This window comes from Pan paniscus, chromosome 8 (assembly GCF_029289425.2).
Source record: "Pan paniscus chromosome 8, NHGRI_mPanPan1-v2.0_pri, whole genome shotgun sequence".
Classification (NCBI taxonomy): Eukaryota; Metazoa; Chordata; class Mammalia; order Primates; family Hominidae; genus Pan; species Pan paniscus.
This window is the reverse complement of record NC_073257.2, coordinates 145,384,930-145,401,720: the sequence shown is the minus strand read 5'-3', so window position 1 is coordinate 145,401,720 and position 16,791 is coordinate 145,384,930. Positions and strand designations below refer to the sequence as shown.

Below are 16,791 nucleotides of genomic sequence, written 5' to 3'. Positions count from 1 at the left end.
CCCAGGAGGGCGGCCTGGCTGTGAAAGCCCCAGGGAGGGGTCCTGGGTGGACCGTCTGGGGAGCTGTGGTGTCAGCCCAAACCTGCACCCTCAAAGCTGAGCCCACCACGGGGAATGTGGCCACCAAGGGCAAGCACGCTTGGCCGCAGGCCTGGAGACGCCAGAGCCAGGCCACGGTGGGCTGCTGCAGGCTTTGGTCCACGTCGGCCAGCGTCAGCTGCTGTCTGGGGATCTTAGGCTAGGGACGGCCCCTGCACCTGCCATCACCTGGGCTGGGACCCCCACCTAGGGCTCCCCCTCCCCACTTGGACGCCTGCGGGCCCATGCCTATCCCACTCCAGTGAGGCCTCAGCCTGGTGGAGGGGGCGCAGGCTTGGGGGGGGAGGGTGGCAGAGCTCCCCACAGGGCTGAACCTATGCCCACAAAGCCATGACTTGCCCCTGCCTGAGGCTTTCTGTTCCCCAGGAAATCAGAGACCCCCTCTCCTGAAACCGCCAGGCGGCCCTCACAAGTCCCTTCCCCTCCAGGACCTGCCTGGCGCCACCTCCTTCCAGCCGCCGGGTCCGCCGAGAGGCCCCCTCTCGGGGCTCTGGCCGGACTTGGGACAGGCTGTGCCTGAGTTTCCTCACCTGTGCAAGGGAGGATGCTGGATTGTCGGGGGAGGGGAAACGGACCCCGCCCCCAGGTGCCGCGCGCCCCGCCCCTCCCACCGGCCGAGGGGCCCATTGGCTGCGGGGAGCCGGGGCGGGGCGCGCGGAAAAGAGCCTCGGGCCAGGAGCGCAGGAACCAGACCGTGTCCCGCGGGGCTGTCACCTCCGCCTCTGCGCCCCGACCCGGCCATGCGCGGCCTCGGGCTCTGGCTGCTGGGCGCGATGATGCTGCCTGGTGAGTGGTTCCAGGGAACCGTCCCGGGCGCAGCGCGGGGCAGGGTGGCTCTCCCCGCAGGACGCGACGCTGACCCCGAGCCCCTGGCCTGCCCGCACCCCGCACCCTGGCCCGGCTTCGGGCTGGTCCCTGGGAGCGGGCCATCAGGTGCACAGTGGTCTCTGGGTGGAGAGCCCCGGGCCGGGGAGGCCGGGGAGGTCGGAGGGAGCCTTCAAAGGTGAACTGTGAGAGGGAAGTCCCGCCTCTGAGCTTGTTAGTGGGGTCGGGGCCGGGCCAAGCAGGACGCTTCACCTGCTGCGCGAGGCGCCCTGGGTTCCTGGGATTCACCTGTGGGGCTACCCACCCCCACTATTTAGCCGGGGAGGGAAGGGAGGGCAGACAAGCCGAGGCCTGGAGTGCAGGGGTGTGGGCTGAGGGGACCCGTCTCCTGCCTGGGGGAGGACATGGGGCTGCTGACCCTGGATCCCACCCCTGCTCCTGGAGTGACTCGGGCTGGGGTGTGCTGAGGAGCTTCAGGCTGGAGGCCGGGTTGCTTCCCGCCAGTTTCCTGGGCAGATAGGGGCTGGCTGCTCCCCTGCTGCCTCTCCAGGTTGGAGATGTGGTCATGGAGACACGTCCACTATTGTGTTTTAACGGGAGCAAAGGGTCCTGGGGTTGGTGGTCTCCGAAACCCTGCCCATTGCATGCTGGGTCCCTGCCCTCTGCTCTCGGATACCAGGGAGTTTCCAGTTCTTGGGAGGTGAACAGCCTCCGGGAGGCGCTTCCTGCTCCCCAGTTAGATGCGATCAGATGATCAGAAGAATGGAGGAGGAGATGGAAACGGGCAGGTCAGCGGCCCGAGTCCTCCTCCCTGGGGGGAAGGTTCATCCTTGCCCTCGGGCCCCTCCAGAGATCGAGACAGCCTGGAGACCTGTGGAGTCACTGGCACCCGCTGGCACCCACAGCGTCTCTGAGCACTGTGTGTGGGTGCTGCAGGACACAGGCCCACCGGCCATGCCTGGGGGCGCTCCTGGGGTCTTTTAGGCACAGAACCCTCACTTGAGTCTTTGTCCCCGAGCTATCTGGTGAGTTCCCCAGGGGAGGGTCAAGCCCAGCAAGAGACAGAATCTGAGGGCCCAGGAGGCCTCTGGGAAGGAAACCTGCCCCCCGGCCCCTCATGCCTGCTGACCCTCCCTCCTACAGCGATTGCCCCCAGCCGGCCCTGGGCCCTCGTGGAGCAGTATGAGGTCGTGCTGCCGCGGCGTCTGCCAGGCCCCCGAGTCCGCCGAGCTCTGCCCTCCCACTTGGTGAGTCTAAGCTGGCCTGGGGAGGGTCCCTGGCTGGCCCCTGAGCCTATTTTTGTGAAAGGAGCTTTAGCTTACAGAAAGTGGTGAGAGGCCAGTGGGTGTCTGGGGCTGCCCTGTACAGCTCTAGCCCCCTGGGGCCCATCTCCGTTCCTCCCTCCAGCACTGCCTGAGGGCTCCCAGCCTCCTCGTTCCTTCAGGAGCTCTATGGACCCCTGGAAGGGAGCAGGGGCAGGTTGTGCTGGCCCCGGGCCCCTCCCCAGTTTCACTTGGTGAGGCTGATAAGCCAAATTCCTCTTTGAGAAGTGACGCTGGCTCACCGCAGAGTTGACACACCTTCCTGTGTTGGGGGGGGGGCCTGGCGGGGGTTTCCCAGGGCTAGAAACTGAGAATGGCTCCCCTCCCCGACTGGGGCTGCCCGAGAGTGATTCCTGAAGCCTGAGTGGGTGGGTGTGCACACATGTGCACGGCATATGCATGTGTGCACCTGTTTCCAGGGAGGGCAGTTCCGGCCCCAGCCCTGTCCTTACCTCAGCATCCGGGGAACCTACTACCGACCTGCCCGCTGCCCTGGGCTCATCCAGCCGGTGGCACAGCTAAGGCTGTCTCAGAGCTCTGCAGGCCGAGCCCCAGCCTGCACATGGGGGCTGGCAGTGGTCGAGCAGGAGGCTCTGCAGGCACCACCAGGTCCGGCAGCTGCTGGAAGGGATGGGTCCTGGAGGCAGGCAGCTGTCGCTGGAGGGGCCTGTGCGTGCTATCCCCGCCACCCACCTCCTTTGCTGCCTGGCTGAGGCTATGCCTCCCCCACCCTATGCTTTCTCGGGGAAGGGGCATTGTCGTTACCCATGCGTGGTCAGATGGGGAAACTGAGGTCTGGGAGGACCGAGGAGCACCGTGTCCTTCCTGTCTACCCAAGTGCTGGGCTCCGCCGGTCGCCTTCAGCACAGCCCTGCCCCTACCCTCCACCCTCCAACCCCTGCCCCCCACCATCCAACCGCCACCCTCCAACCCCACCTGCCACCCTCCACCCTCCACCCCCCGCCTCCTACCCTCTGCCCTCCGCCCCCCGCCTCCACCCTCCACCCTCCACTCTCCACCCTCCACCTTCCACCCCCCACCCCCTGCCCCCTACCCTCCACCCTCCACCCTCTACCCTGCCTGAGGCTGTGGACCCTCCAGGATGGAGCCTTGACCTGGGGCTGGAGGCCGGCACCCCTTCCCCCGCAGCTGAGCTTCTCTGGCCCCCAGGATTGAGGTGGGCACAGCCCGGGCAGGCTGCTCACCTGGGACCCTTCCCTCCTCACTCAGGGCCTGCACCCAGAGAGGGTGAGCTACGTCCTTGGGGCCACAGGGCACAACTTCACCCTCCACCTGCGGAAGAACAGGTGAGTGGGTCTCGGGTCGGCCCCCCTGCCCGGGCCTGGCTCCAGCACACTGGTGTCCCCGGCGTCTAGCCTCTGGGCCAGCCTCTCTGCACCGAGAGGGCCGAGGCAGCCACAGCACTTCTTTTCCAGGGACCTGCTGGGCTCCGGCTACACGGAGACCTATACGGCTGCCAATGGCTCCGAGGTGACGGAGCAGCCTCGCGGGCAGGTATGGGTCGGGCGGAGCAGCTGGGCGGGCAGGTAGGGGCTGGGCGGCCCTCCCCGAGCCTGTGGGGCCATGGGGGCACAGCCTGTGGACCCCTCTCCTGCTTCTCCCGCAGGACCACTGCTTCTACCAGGGCCACGTAGAGGGATACCCGGACTCAGCCGCCAGCCTCAGCACCTGTGCCGGCCTCAGGTGGGTGTGGCAGACGAACGCCAGGGCTCCCGCAGGTGGAGAGGAAGGCCTAAGCCTGTGGTGGGGGTGGGGAAGGGAGGCAGGGAGGGTGCCTCCTCCTCCCACTCAGGCCTTTGCTGTCTTGCATGGGGGTCTGCTCAGGGGACGCCAAGCCCAAGAGGCTCACCCTCCTGTACCCTGGGGCCTGAAGTCACCTGCGGGGGGCTGCTGGTGGCAGGGTAGGGGGAGCTGTAGGCAACAAACTGGAGCCTCTGGTCCTTCGGGGCAGGACCAGGCCACTCTGAAGCCCACAGCACACCCGGCTCCCACTCCCCTCAGGGGTTTCTTCCAGGTGGGGTCAGACCTACACCTGATCGAGCCCCTGGATGAAGGTGGCGAGGGCGGACGGCACGCCGTGTACCAGGCTGAGCACCTGCTGCAGACGGCCGGGACATGCGGGGTCAGCGACGACAGCCTGGGCAGCCTCCTGGGACCCCGGACGGCAGCCGTCTTCAGGCCTCGGCCCGGGGTGAGCACCCTTGTCTCCCGTGTTTGGCTGGCCCTGCCGGTGTCCACTTGCCTGGCCTGTGAGTCCTCCTGGCTCCCCATGCGCTGGGTGCTGCCCATTGTCTGCAGCCTGGAGCAGGCCTGGCCACGCTCCCCCAGCACTGGACAGGGGCTGGACAGTGGCCCCGGGTCCCTGAGGGAGGGTCCAGGCCCCGGCGCTGGGAAGGCTGACTGGCTTCTTGTGGCTGTTCCCCAGGACTCTCTGCCATCCCGAGAGACCCGCTACGTGGAGCTGTATGTGGTCGTGGACAATGCAGAGGTGTGTTGGGGGCAGGGAAGGTGGGAGAGCAGCCGGCGGCGGGGGCATGGGGGCTGTGTGGGCTCCAGCCTGAGGGTCTCGTGTCCCCAGTTCCAGATGCTGGGGAGCGAAGCAGCCGTGCGTCATCGGGTGCTGGAGGTGGTGAATCACGTGGACAAGGTGGGCAGCAGTCCTGGCTGCAGAGGTGCCGGAGCCCCTGGCGGGAGGTGGGGGGGGTGTTGCCACGGGGTTCATTCCACCTGCTCCAGCTCTGCCCGGCACCTGTGCCTGGCCCCACCTCGCCGTGGGACAGCTGCATCCTCCGCCACCCACCCTCCCTGCTGTACCTTCCGCCACCCTGCCTGACCCCCAGGACTCCACCACCTCTCCAGCTATATCAGAAACTCAACTTCCGTGTGGTCCTGGTGGGCCTGGAGATTTGGAATAGTCAGGACAGGTTCCACGTCAGCCCCGACCCCAGTGTCACACTGGAGAACCTCCTGACCTGGCAGGCACGGCAACGGACACGGCGGCACCTGCATGACAACATACAGCTCATCACGTGAGCTGGCGGAGCGGGCAGGGTGGGGAGGGCTGGGGAGGGAGGACGGGCAGGGCTGGGGTGGGAGGGAGAGCAGGGCTGGGGTGGGAGGGAAGTGGGGAGGGAGCCGTGTCCAGGGCATCTGTGTCACTCCCACTTCCAGGGGTGTCGACTTCACCGGGACCACCGTGGGGTTTGCCAGGGTGTCTGCCATGTGCTCCCACAGCTCAGGGGCTGTGAATCAGGTGAGGGGGCTCCTGCCCGGGTTTGCCAGGCCGAGGCCAGAGCTGGATAGGGGAGGGGACGCCTCGGGCCAGGTCTCTGGAGCAGGCCACCTCCCCTCAGGCCAGGTTTAATGCCTGATTTTATGTTTTAAGGTGGTGTTGGCGGGAAGCTGTGCCAAGTCCTGGGCCCTGGTGGGGTGAGGGTGGCAGGCGTGGGGAGTTGGCCCCATGGCTCCTGAGAGCACAGACCCTCCTGCAGGACCACAGCAAGAACCCCGTGGGCGTGGCCTGCACCATGGCCCACGAGATGGGCCACAACCTGGGCATGGACCATGATGAGAACGTCCAGGGCTGCCGCTGCCGGGAACGCTTCGAGGCCGGCCGCTGCATCATGGCGGGCAGCATTGGGTGAGGCGGCCGGGCCCTGCAGAGCCAGGGTATGCTGGAGGTACGAGGTGGGTGGGGAAGGGGCCAGGCCGCCTCCCCCAATGCTGCCCCGCCTCCCCAGCTCCAGTTTCCCCAGGATGTTCAGTGACTGCAGCCAGGCCTACCTGGAGAGCTTTTTGGAGCGGCCGCAGTCGGCCTGCCTCGCCAACGCCCCTGACCTCAGCCACCTGGTGGGCGGCCCCGTGTGTGGGAACCTGTTTGTGGAGCGTGGGGAGCAGTGCGACTGCGGCCCCCCCGAGGTGCGTCCATGCCCCATACCTGCTTCCGTCAGCACTGGGTGCCACAACCTCTGTCCCTTCAGGCCAGGGTGACCACTGCACATCCACACGTGGAACTTGGGGCTCCGTGGGTGTCCAGAGCGGTCACAGGGAGGGAGTGGCTGCAGGGCACCCCAGTGGTCAGGGGAGGCGGCCAGGTCCGCCCTGGAGCCCAGCCCGGCCCCAGTGCAGCCTGCCAAGGCCTTTGCCGTCGCCCCAGGACTGCCGGAACCGCTGCTGCAACTCTACCACCTGCCAGCTGGCTGAGGGGGCCCAGTGTGCGCACGATACCTGCTGCCAGGAGTGCAAGGTGAGTGCAGCCTCCCACCAGTGACCCCCAGAGCCCATGGCTGGCAGGTGGGAAGGGACCCTGGGGCGCCAGGGACCAGGCAGCTTGCGTGGACCTGTCCCCATGGTGAGCTGTTCTCTGCTGGGCCAGGTGAAGCCGGCTGGTGAGCTGTGCCGTCCCAAGAAGGACATGTGTGACCTCGAGGAGTTCTGTGACGGCCGGCACCCTGAGTGCCCGGAAGACGCCTTCCAGGAGAACGGCACGCCCTGCTCCGGGGGCTACTGCTACAACGGGGCCTGTCCCACACTGGCCCAGCAGTGCCAGGCCTTCTGGGGGCCAGGTGAAGTGGGCACAGAGCTGGCCTGGCAGGGTGGCTGCAGGCCTTGCCAGGGCTAACCCGCTCCTGGTCCCACAGGTGGGCAGGCTGCCGAGGAGTCCTGCTTCTCCTACGACATCCTACCAGGCTGCAAGGCCAGCCGGTACAGGTGAGCTTGTGAGACCGCCCTGGGCCCAGGACATGTGCTGTTCCCACAGCGGGGTCAGCCCCAGAAGGGCCTCCGCAAAGGGTCCTGCTCCCATGAGGGTCTGCTCTGGACCCATGGACCCCAGGCTCAAGCGCACCGTGTTGTGGGAGGGAGGTGGGTCACTGGCCCCAGCCTGCTGTGGCTCCTGGGCCCCCCAGCATGCTCCCGGGCAAGCTGGCCCACGACCTGCCCTCCATCCACAGGGCTGACATGTGTGGCACTCTGCAGTGCAAGGGTGGGCAGCAGCCCCTGGGGCGTGCCATCTGCATCGTGGATGTGTGCCACGCGCTCACCACAGAGGATGGCACTGCGTATGAACCAGTGCCCGAGGGCACCCGGTGTGGACCAGAGAAGGTGAGCCCCTGGCTCAGAGGGCGCGCCACCCCCCAGGCATCCCGGGCATGTGCCCCACGTGGGTGCAGATGCGTTTCTGAGCTTGGCAGCTGCTCGAGGCTGTGGGAACAGAGTTCTCTCCGCGCTTCTAGTAGAGACTGAAAGGTTTCCGGGGGTGGGGAGAGACATGGTTCTCAGTTCATCTGATGGCCGTCACCGGCGGCCACGTGCCCCAGGAGGGCCACTTCCCAGGGGCTTTGGGGGTAGGCAGCCGGCAGATGGGCTGAAGCACAGCCACCTTGGACGTGGTGACCACAGCCCACCCCCAGCTTACCCCGCAGTTTCAAGGGACGCTGGCAGGGCAGAGGTCCAGAGCGGCTGCCTGAGAGACGCCTCCTACCCCCAGGTTTGCTGGAAAGGACGTTGCCAGGACTTACACGTTTACAGATCCAGCAACTGCTCTGCCCAGTGCCACAACCACGGGGTATGTGTGGCCTCTCGGGACAGGGCCCCTGCACAGAGGCTGCCGCTCTGAGGGAGCTGGTGCTGGGGACAGCTCTGGACACGGGAGCCTGAGGCTGGGGGGGCCTGGCGTGTCCTGTCCATGGGGGTCTCTGTGGAGCCCCTGTCGGCTGAGGCCCGGCCTGGGTGGCCTCCGTGGATGGAACCTGCATGGTCACTGGGCAGCAGGCAGGGGCTACATGGAGAGGACTCGCCGTCGGCGCGTGCGGGCAGGGACCGAGGGGCCCTCGGGGGTGGGGCTGGCCCGGGGCCCTCATGCTGGAGGCACGGCCCCCACGGCCCCTTGGGGTCCACAACAGGGTTGGCCCTGAGCCCAGCCGTCCCCGCAGGTGTGCAACCACAAGCAGGAGTGCCACTGCCACGCGGGCTGGGCCCCGCCCCACTGCGCGAAGCTGCTGACTGAGGTGCACGCAGGTAGGCCTCCCTGGCCAGCGCAGGTGGGGCTGGGGTCCAAGCTCAGAGGGCCCGAACAGAGCCCAGGCAGAAGCCGCGGGCCCGGGAAGCTGGTGGTGTTCGCGGTGCCAGTTTGCTGCCACAGGCATCGACACACAGGTATAGGCAGAGCCTGTCTGTCCCCGACACACAGGTATAGGCAGAGGCTGATGTGAGGAGGGGAGAGCCCTGTCCCAGAGGGAGGCAGTGGCCGAGGGCAGGGCACGGCGGTGAGCTGAGACTCCAGTGTCCTCAGCCTGTGTCTTCCAGCCCCTCCTCGGCCCGGGGCCCTGAGGCCACCCAGTATTTCCTCCCCAGCGGCCACTGAGCATGTGGTCGTCCAGAGCATCAGGCCTCAAAGGCACAGCCATGCCCACAGCACTGTGGCCCAGGGCCACCCTGCCAAGCTCTCCAACCTGTCACTGGCGAGCTGGGAGTGCCAGTGTAAGGTACCAGGTCCTCCCTGAGGGGTCCACAGGGCACGGCCTGGGGGTGCTGAGAAAGACCGTGTCTCTGGGAACCTCCCTGGCTCCTGCCTGAGGTCACCGTCTGCCTGCCTGATGTGGGGCCGTGTGTCCCACAGCGTCCGGGAGCCTCCCCGTCTTCGTGGTGGTGGTTCTGGTGCTCCTGGCAGTTGTGCTGGTCACCCTGGCAGGCATCATCGTCTGTCGCAAAGCCCGGAGCCGCATCCTGAGCAGGTGAGGGTGGTGGGGGCTGTGACGGAGGGTGGCGGGGGCTATGATGGAGGATGGCGAGTGCTTCCCGTGCTCAGCTGCCAGAGGAAGGAGTGCCCAGCACGGGCCCATGGTGGACGGCACGGACACCCAGGCTCCTCTGTGCCCCGACGTCGTGACGCCCCCCGGCTTGGGCTGAGTTTGAAGGGCCTTCCTGGCTCCACTCGGCCAGTGCCACTCTGGACTCCACCTTCCCCTGAGGCTTGGGCGGGGCATGGTTTTGGTGGCCGGTTGGGCTTGGGGCAAATCCAGAGAGGCCCGGTGGGGTCCCCCATACCCTGACCCAGCCCCGTGAGCACCCTGCCAGTTTCCTGCTGAGCCCTGCTCTAGGGACCTGGACCCCCACACAGCAGGAGACCCCCACGCAGCAGGACACACTGGCCCCACAGCCTCCAAGCATCTCCCGCCCACCTGACTGGGGCCCCCAGGACATGGAGGGGGTGTCCCTGCCTCTTCAGGGTCCGCCCCGCCTCCTGGGCCTGTCTGTCTCTCATGGCCACGACCTCTCGCCCTGAAGCCTCTCGGGTCGGCTGGAGCTGGGAGGGAGAGACTCGGGGTGTGGTGCTGGGGCCCCATGGCCGGACACTGACCACGCGCCCTGTGCTTCCTCCCCAGGAACGTGGCTCCCAAGACCACAATGGGGCGCTCCAACCCCCTGTTCCACCAGGCTGCCAGCCGCGTGCCGGCCAAGGGCGGGGCTCCAGCCCCATCCAGGGGCCCCCAAGAGCTGGTCCCCACCACCCACCCGGGCCAGCCCGCCGGACACCCGGCCTCCTCGGTGGCTCTGAAGAGGCCGCCCCCTGCTGTAAGCACCACCCCCGGCGGGTTCATGAGGCTGAAAGCAGTGCCCAGGCCCCATCCTGCGACCCCAAGTGCAGCCCGAGGCCAGCAGAGCCCTTTCATTAAATTCACGCACAGGCCAGCGGTGGCCCCGAGGCCCAGAGCAGCTGCTGTGGTTGCCCTGCTGGGAACACTGAGGCTTTGGGAGTGGGCACTTCCCAGACCCCTTTGAGCCATGACAGAATCTGAGCTTGAACTTAAACTTGGGGGCTCCGAGCCCAGGGAAGCTTCCTGGCCTCCACAGAGCCCATCTGAGGACAGTGTCGAGACACAAATGCTCTCCGGCCCCCAGCTCGGGATCACACAGCTGAGGGGAGGAATGGGGCGGGGCCTCTCATCTGGGGTGGGGCCCTGTGGGCCGCGCAGACGCCTCCAGCACACACAAGAGGCAGGAACCTCGGATCCTGGAGCTGGGGGTGCTGGAGGGGCACGGGGGTCCCAGCTCTGACCCAGGCTCTCGGCCCTGTCTCCTCCAGCCTCCGGTCACTGTGTCCAGCCCACCCTTCCCAGTTCCTGTCTACACCCGGCAGGCACCAAAGCAGGTGAGCAGTGGTGATTGGGCGGCCAAGCCGTCTGAGGGTGTCCAGGCCTTCCTGATGGGATTGGGGTCTGTGCACTGCACCGGGGGCCAGGGATCCCCAGGTGGCCCCCGCTGTACACAGAAGGCTGGTTAGCCCGACCTCGTGAGGACATCAGACAGAAAGGCAGGTCAGCGAGGCCACGGGAAGGCAGGAGCTCAGTCCTGCCCTGCGTTGGAGCTGGTTTGGGGGTCCTGGCTCCTTCTCCTTCCACTCAGACCTGCTCCGCCCACCAAGCCCCTCCCAGAGCTGAAGCTCTGGCAGAGAAGAGGACTCCCTGGGGCCCTGCAGGACAGATGGGTGGGTGGGCTCAGGGCAGGGACACGTTCCGTGCTTCCCTTGGGTTTGGGGGCTTTGGGGATTTTGGAAAGATCTCTCAAAACCCGAATCACTGGAGCCCTGGCATGCTGAGGGTTAACTCCCAGGCCTCCGTGTCCCCCCAGGGTTGGGGTCCTATCCCTGCGCCCTGGCTCCCACCTCTGGGCTAACCTTGGAGCCCTTTTTGGACCCCGTGGGGGCAGCTCATTGGCCTCAGCCCTGGGAAACCGCTCTGGCAGTGGGTGGAGAAGGACCCTTGAGCTCCCTTCCTGGGGCCACTGACTCAGCTAGGGCAGCAGAAAGGGCCAGGCTTTCTCCCTGGGGCCTGGCACGGGGCCCCAGTGGTACCATCGAGGTCCAGTTGGCATTGCGGGACATTGTGAGCAGCCTCTGTCCTCAGAGAGGGCAGGACGGTGGCGGGCAGGCCGGGGCTGGGGAGGTGCCTGTGTGAAGAGGTCCCACGGTGCATCTCCGGGGACCCCCTCCACAGAGGTTCATGGTCAGCCCTAGCCACGGTGCATCTCCGGGGACCCCCTCCACAGAGGTTCATGGTCAGCCCTAGCCACGGTGCATCTCCGGGGACCCCCTCCACAGGGGTTCATGGTCAGCCCTAGCCACGGTGCATCTCCGGGGACCCCCTCCACAGGGGTTCATGGTCAGCCCTAGCCACGGTGCATCTCCGGGGACCCCCTCCACAGGGGTTCATGGTCAGCCCTAGCCACGGTGCATCTCCGGGGACCCCCTCCACAGAGGTTCATGGTCAGCCCTAGGACTGGGCTGTGCATGGAAGACCTGGGGCAGGAGAGCCCCTGCCCTCTGGGTTGAGGCTTTTTTTTTGTTAACATTTAATTTTGAACAAATTTTAGACTTACAGAAAAGTTGCAAAAATAGCCTAGAGAATCCTGCATGCCCTTCGCCTGGCCTGCTCCCGAATGGCCACAGTGTGGGCGCACAGCCGAGGCGTCACGTATGGCCACAGTGTGGGTGCGCAGCCGAGGCGCCACATCCCGGGTCAGCTCCCGTATGGCCACGGTGTGGGTGCACAGCCGAGGTGTCACGTCACCGATGCGACCCAGTCAGTACCGCCTGCTCCCTCTGGACGCCCTTCTCCAGCCATGGTCCCCCCAGGCACTCAGCCCCCGGCCCCTCTGCCTTTCCTCAGCTTGCACTTTGGAAGTGTGGCCAGCAGTGTTTTCAGAGTCCCTCAGCCTGGGTTTGTCCCGTCTTTCCTTGTGTGGATGAGGGCCGTGCACTGTTGGCGGGGGCAGCACTGGACACACCCTTCCCCAGGCACAGCCCAGGCCTGGCCCACATGCAGCTTCGGTCACGGGTGATGTTGACACAGCGCCTAGTTGGAGCAGCGTCCACAGATTTTTCCTTAGAAAGCTCCTGTCTTCTTTTTATAGTGAGCAGATGCCTCAGGGAGATACCTTGAGACTCTTTGAACCTTAAGCTTGGACCCACTAGTTTTGGCATCCATTGGTGAATATTGGCTGCAATAGTTTTCTGTGCTGTTTGCCTAATAGTGATTTTCTCTCTTTTTTTTTTTTTTGAGATGGAGTCTCGTTCTGTCGCCCAGGCTGGAGTGCAGTGGCGCGATCTCAGCTCACTGCAATCTCCGCCTCTCAGGTTCACGCCATTCTCCTGCCTCAGCCTCCCAATGTAGCTGAGACTACAGGTGCCCGCCACCATGCCTGGCTAAATTTTTGTATTTTTTTTTTCAGTAGAGATGGGGTTTCACTGTGTTAGCCAAGATGGTCTTGATCTCTTGACCTCGTAATCTGCCTGCCTTGGCCTCCCAAAGTGCTGGGATTACAGACGTGAGCCACCATGCCCGGCCCTAATAGTGATTTTCTATTTCTCTCTTTCCTTTTTAACTTTATTTGAACTAACTTCAGACTTGTAAGTGAGTTGCAGAAATAGTCCTAGAAGGGGTCTGGACAGGCAAAACAGGGGTCTGAAGGGGGCAGAGAGATTTCTGGCCAAGGAAGTTATGGTTACCAGGCATAGCAGTAGATGGGGCAGAGGCTGCAGCAGGAGCCGGGCGTGGCGGTAGATGGGGCAGAGGCTGCAGCAGGAGCTGGGCGTGGCAGTAGATGGGGCAGAGACTGCAGCAGGAACAGGCGTGGCAGTAGATGGGGCAGAGGCTGCAGCAGAACTGTGCAGGAGGGAAGTCACTCACTCTTCACTCTCACGGGCTTCCCCTGGCTGCTCAGTAGGGTCCTTTGGAAGCTGCTGAAAACTGCAAATGCTTAGCCCACCCAGGCTCCGTGTGACACAGCCAGGAGTGAGCTCCACAGCTCTGTGTGGTGGACATCCAGCCTCCCTACCGTGGGAAAGCTGAAATGCAAAGAAACACGTGTTTTAGTAGCTAATTATTGGCCTTTGAGCTTCCAAAACCCCACATTCCGGCAATCTGTAGAGCTCTTCAGGCCAGGCGCATTGGCTCATGCCTGTAATCCCAGCACTTTGGGAGGCTGGGGCGGGAGGATCACTTGAGCCCAGGAGTTCAAGACCAGCCTGGGCAACATAGGGAGACCCCGTCTCTACAAAAAATAAAAAATTAGCTGGGTGTGGTGGCTTGTACCTGTCGTCCCAGCTACTCAGGAGGCTGAGGCAGGAGGATCACTTGAACCCAGGAAGAGGAAGCTGCAGTGAGCCAACATCATGCCACTGCACTCCAGTCTGGGTGACAGAGGGAGACCCTGACTCAAAAAAAAAAAAAAAAAGGAAAGGAAAAAAGCTCTTGGAGGGTAATATGGGGGTTGGTTAGGGGATGTGGATGGTGTACTGGGCAGGTGGGCCCAGGATGGCGTTCTGCCACTGATGGGCTTTATTCCTGGGCAGTGGCAGCCAGGAGGGCTTTTCTGTAGCGAGCTCAGTGGGGGCGGAGCCTGCAGGCTCCCTGGGGGGCAGAGCGAGGTCTGTGGGGAGCTTCGTTCCAGGTCCAGATAAGGTGATGTCCAGGCTAGAGCCGGGACTGCCTGGGGGACCCATGTCAGCTGTGTCTGTTTCCTCCCAGGTCATCAAGCCGACGTTCGCGCCCCCAGTGCCCCCAGTCAAACCCGGGGCTGGTGCGGCTAACCCTGGTCCAGCTGAGGTGAGGCCCCAGCACACACCAGGCAGAGTCCACTGTGCAGTGGACGGCACGGCCTCCCCACGGGGCTGACGGTGGCACTGCCCTGGAGGGTGGGGTTTTTTTCTGATTATCTGTGGATAAACTTGGGTGACTGAAAGAAAAGGGAAAGGCATTGGCAGTGGCTATACTGTGATATCTGTGCTGTGATCAGGGGACTTCTCAGCAGATGCTGACCCCGGCTGTCAGTGGTGCCTGACCTTCCCCCAGCAACTGCAGGGAAGAAAGTCTGTCCTCTGTGAGCTGTATATACTGTGACTGCCACACCTGCCATTGTGTGCATGGGCCATGTTGTTGGTGGATGAACCAAGAATCCACATTTTAAGAGATGTTAAAGGACGTAAAATTTCGTTGTACCCTTTATATACCTTTTATAGCAGGTAGTTTTTCAACATCAGTTATCTTTTCCTCCTCCCAGGGTGCTGTTGGCCCAAAGGTTGCCCTGAAGCCCCCCATCCAGAGGAAGCAAGGAGCCGGAGCTCCCACAGCACCCTAGGGGGGCACCTGCGCCTGTGTGGAAATTTGGAGAAGTTGCGGCAGAGAAGCCATGCGTTCCAGCATTCCACGGTCCAGCTAGCGCCGCTCAGCCCCAGACCCTGACTTTGCAGGCTCAGCTGCTGTTCTAACCTCAGGAATGCATCTACCTGAGAGGCTCCTGCTGTCCATGCCCTCAGCCAATTCCTTCTCCCCGCCTTGGCCACGTGTAGCCCCAGCTGTCTGCAGGCACCAGGCTGGGATGAGCTGTGTGCCTGTGGGTGCGTGTGTGTGTACGTGTCTCCAGGTGGCCGCTGGTCTCCCCCTGTGTTCAGGAGGCCACATATACAGCCCCTCCCAGCCACACCTGCCCCTGCTCTGGGGCCTGCTGAGCCGGCTGCCCTGGGCACCCGGTTCCAGGCAGCACAGACGTGGGGCATCCCCAGAAAGACTCCATCCCAGGACCAGGTTCCCCTGCGTGCTCTTCCAGAGGGTGTCAGTGAGCAGACTGCACCCCAAGCTCCCGACTCCAGGTCCCCTGATCTTGGGGCCTGTTTCCCATGGGATTCAAGAGGGACAGCCCCAGCTTTGTGTGTGTTTAAGCTTAGGAATCGCCTTTATGGAAAGGGCTATGTGGGAGAGTCAGCTATCTTGTCTGGTTTTCTTGAGACCTCAGATGTGTGTTCAGCAGGGCTGAAAGCTTTTATTCTTTAATAATGAGAAATGTATATTTTACTAATAAATTATTGACCGAGTTCTGTAGATTCTTGTTAGATCAGCGGGGAAGGATGGCGGGCTTCAGTTCACGAGATACAAGGGTCGGCGCTTGGTAAAATGCAGACTGCGAATAGATGAGGTCAAGCCACCTTCCTTTCTCCCTGGATTTCTCAGGCCCTCCCCAGCGTAACTAAGCAGTCCCGCCCCTCCCGCGGGCAGACGATCCGATCCAGGAACCCACGCCCAAGAAGACTTCGCCGCGATGCACGGAGGAGCCCGCGCTACCCCCGCCCCGCCCCGTCTCTGGGCAATGGCCCGGCCCCGCCCCCGCCCCGTCTCCCGGCAACAGCCCCGCCCGCGCCCCGCCCATTCCGTCTCGTCTCCCGGCAACGGCCTCGCCCCGCCCGCGCCCCGCCCATTCCGTCTCGTCTCCCGGCAACGGCCCCGCCTCTTCCGGCCCCATGCCCTTGTCCGGGCCACTGCCCCGCACGCCCCCCGCCATGCTGGGCTCGACCCCGGCCCCGCGCGGCCTCCATGCCTGGCTGGACGCGCTCCCGCTCAGCCACCCACGCGCCGCCTGGCCCGGGACCTCAGCTATGGCGGTGGGCGCGCGTCCGCGAAGTCGTGGAGTCCGAGGGGCCCCCGCGGCAGGGGCCTGCGCCCTCGGCCCAGGAGAAGCGGCGAATGGCCCGCGGCGCCCCTCCCGGTTGCTCGCTGACCCCCCCCCTCCCAGAGTCTCGGGCTGCGAACCCCGCTTCGCCTTTGCTGCATCCGACTCAGCCTTTCAGATCTGTAGGATCCGGGACTCCAGTGTCCGACTGCAGGGCGGGGCTCACGGCCCACACGCGCCGCAGTACCCAGCCCGATGCGCACGTTCCCTGTGGGCACCCCCTGGGAGCGTCCCCGTGGTGCCAGGCTGGCGCGCTGGCCTCTGAGGAGGTGGCTTCTGCTCTAGGCACCTGAGCAGCAAGTCTGAGTGGGCGCCCACGGGGCGGAGGCTGTTAGACGCATCTGGTGCTGCACCGAGGAGGCCTGACGTCCCCTGTGGCCAAGCCCTCACACCCATGGGTGCTGCCTCCGGGTGGCTCCTCCGAGGCAGAGCCCTGAGCTGATAGCGCCCACTCGTCTCGCAGGCCTGCCACGCCCCCAGCTCCCTTCAGCACGAAGAATGAGAGCGTTCTGGAGGGGACAGGCCACTGCACTTGCAGAGGGTGGGTTCCTGTCTCTCAAGCCCTCCAACCGCCCATACCTCCCTTCCTCCCGATCTCCCCAGCCTCCGCCGCCCACCCCATTTCCTCGACAGTTGGATTCAAGGCTGGTGTCTGCCTTGTAGTGGGGACCCAGCCGCCAGGCGCCAGAGCACCCAGACCCCGGAGTCCAGCAGCTACTGGAGGACAAGGAGCAGGCGCTGTCCTTTCCGCAGGAGACAGGGTGCAGGCGACCTGGCACCCTTGTTGCCGGGACACCCTGTGGCTGAAGGACTGGGAAACAGGGCCTGTGCGGAGCCTTGCAGAGAGGGCATGGCCTTCATTTTCTCCAGCCCTCCCCAAAATGCAGACATTTGCTGAGTACCTGTGGGCACCAGCTCTTATCACCTGGCGGTGCTGGCTGGCAAGTCTGCCTGGCTGCCCTCCAGCCAGAGCCGAGCCCCTTCTCCCATCCCCAAATGCACAGAAGACAGCCAGAGAGCC

The 16,791-nt window shown here is 64.6% G+C and overlaps 1 protein-coding gene across 1 annotated transcript; it reads left to right on the top strand.

Moving 5' to 3' along the window:
- Window positions 1-772: 772 nt before the first annotated feature.
- On the top strand, window positions 773-15,138 carry ADAM8 (ADAM metallopeptidase domain 8). The gene is made up of 23 exons (XM_024930247.3): window positions 773-885; window positions 2,068-2,171; window positions 3,477-3,553; window positions 3,683-3,761; window positions 3,874-3,950; window positions 4,269-4,458; window positions 4,693-4,755; window positions 4,846-4,914; window positions 5,127-5,296; window positions 5,439-5,520; window positions 5,759-5,907; window positions 6,008-6,185; window positions 6,424-6,513; window positions 6,643-6,832; window positions 6,908-6,977; window positions 7,220-7,370; window positions 7,756-7,833; window positions 8,201-8,285; window positions 8,887-9,001; window positions 9,653-9,842; window positions 10,354-10,419; window positions 13,796-13,873; window positions 14,328-15,138. Exons 1-23 carry the CDS (start codon window positions 840-842, stop codon window positions 14,403-14,405), a joined length of 2,475 nt encoding a protein of 824 aa, XP_024786015.2. The 5' UTR covers window positions 773-839; the 3' UTR covers window positions 14,406-15,138.
- Window positions 15,139-16,791: the final 1,653 nt, after the last annotated feature.

What these genes read in the sequence shown, in the direction of transcription:
- ADAM8 (XM_024930247.3), top strand. Translation starts at nt 840, where the DNA reads ATGCGCGGCCTCGGGCTCTGGCTGCTGGGCGCGATGATGCTGCCTG. An exon ending in GGGCGCGATGATGCTGCCTG is followed by an intron (nt 886 to 2,067) that starts GTGAGTGGTTCC and finishes TCCCTCCTACAG; the next exon opens with CGATTGCCCCCAGCCGGCCC. An exon ending in TGAAGAGGCCGCCCCCTGCT is followed by an intron (nt 9,843 to 10,353) that starts GTAAGCACCACC and finishes TGTCTCCTCCAG; the next exon opens with CCTCCGGTCACTGTGTCCAG.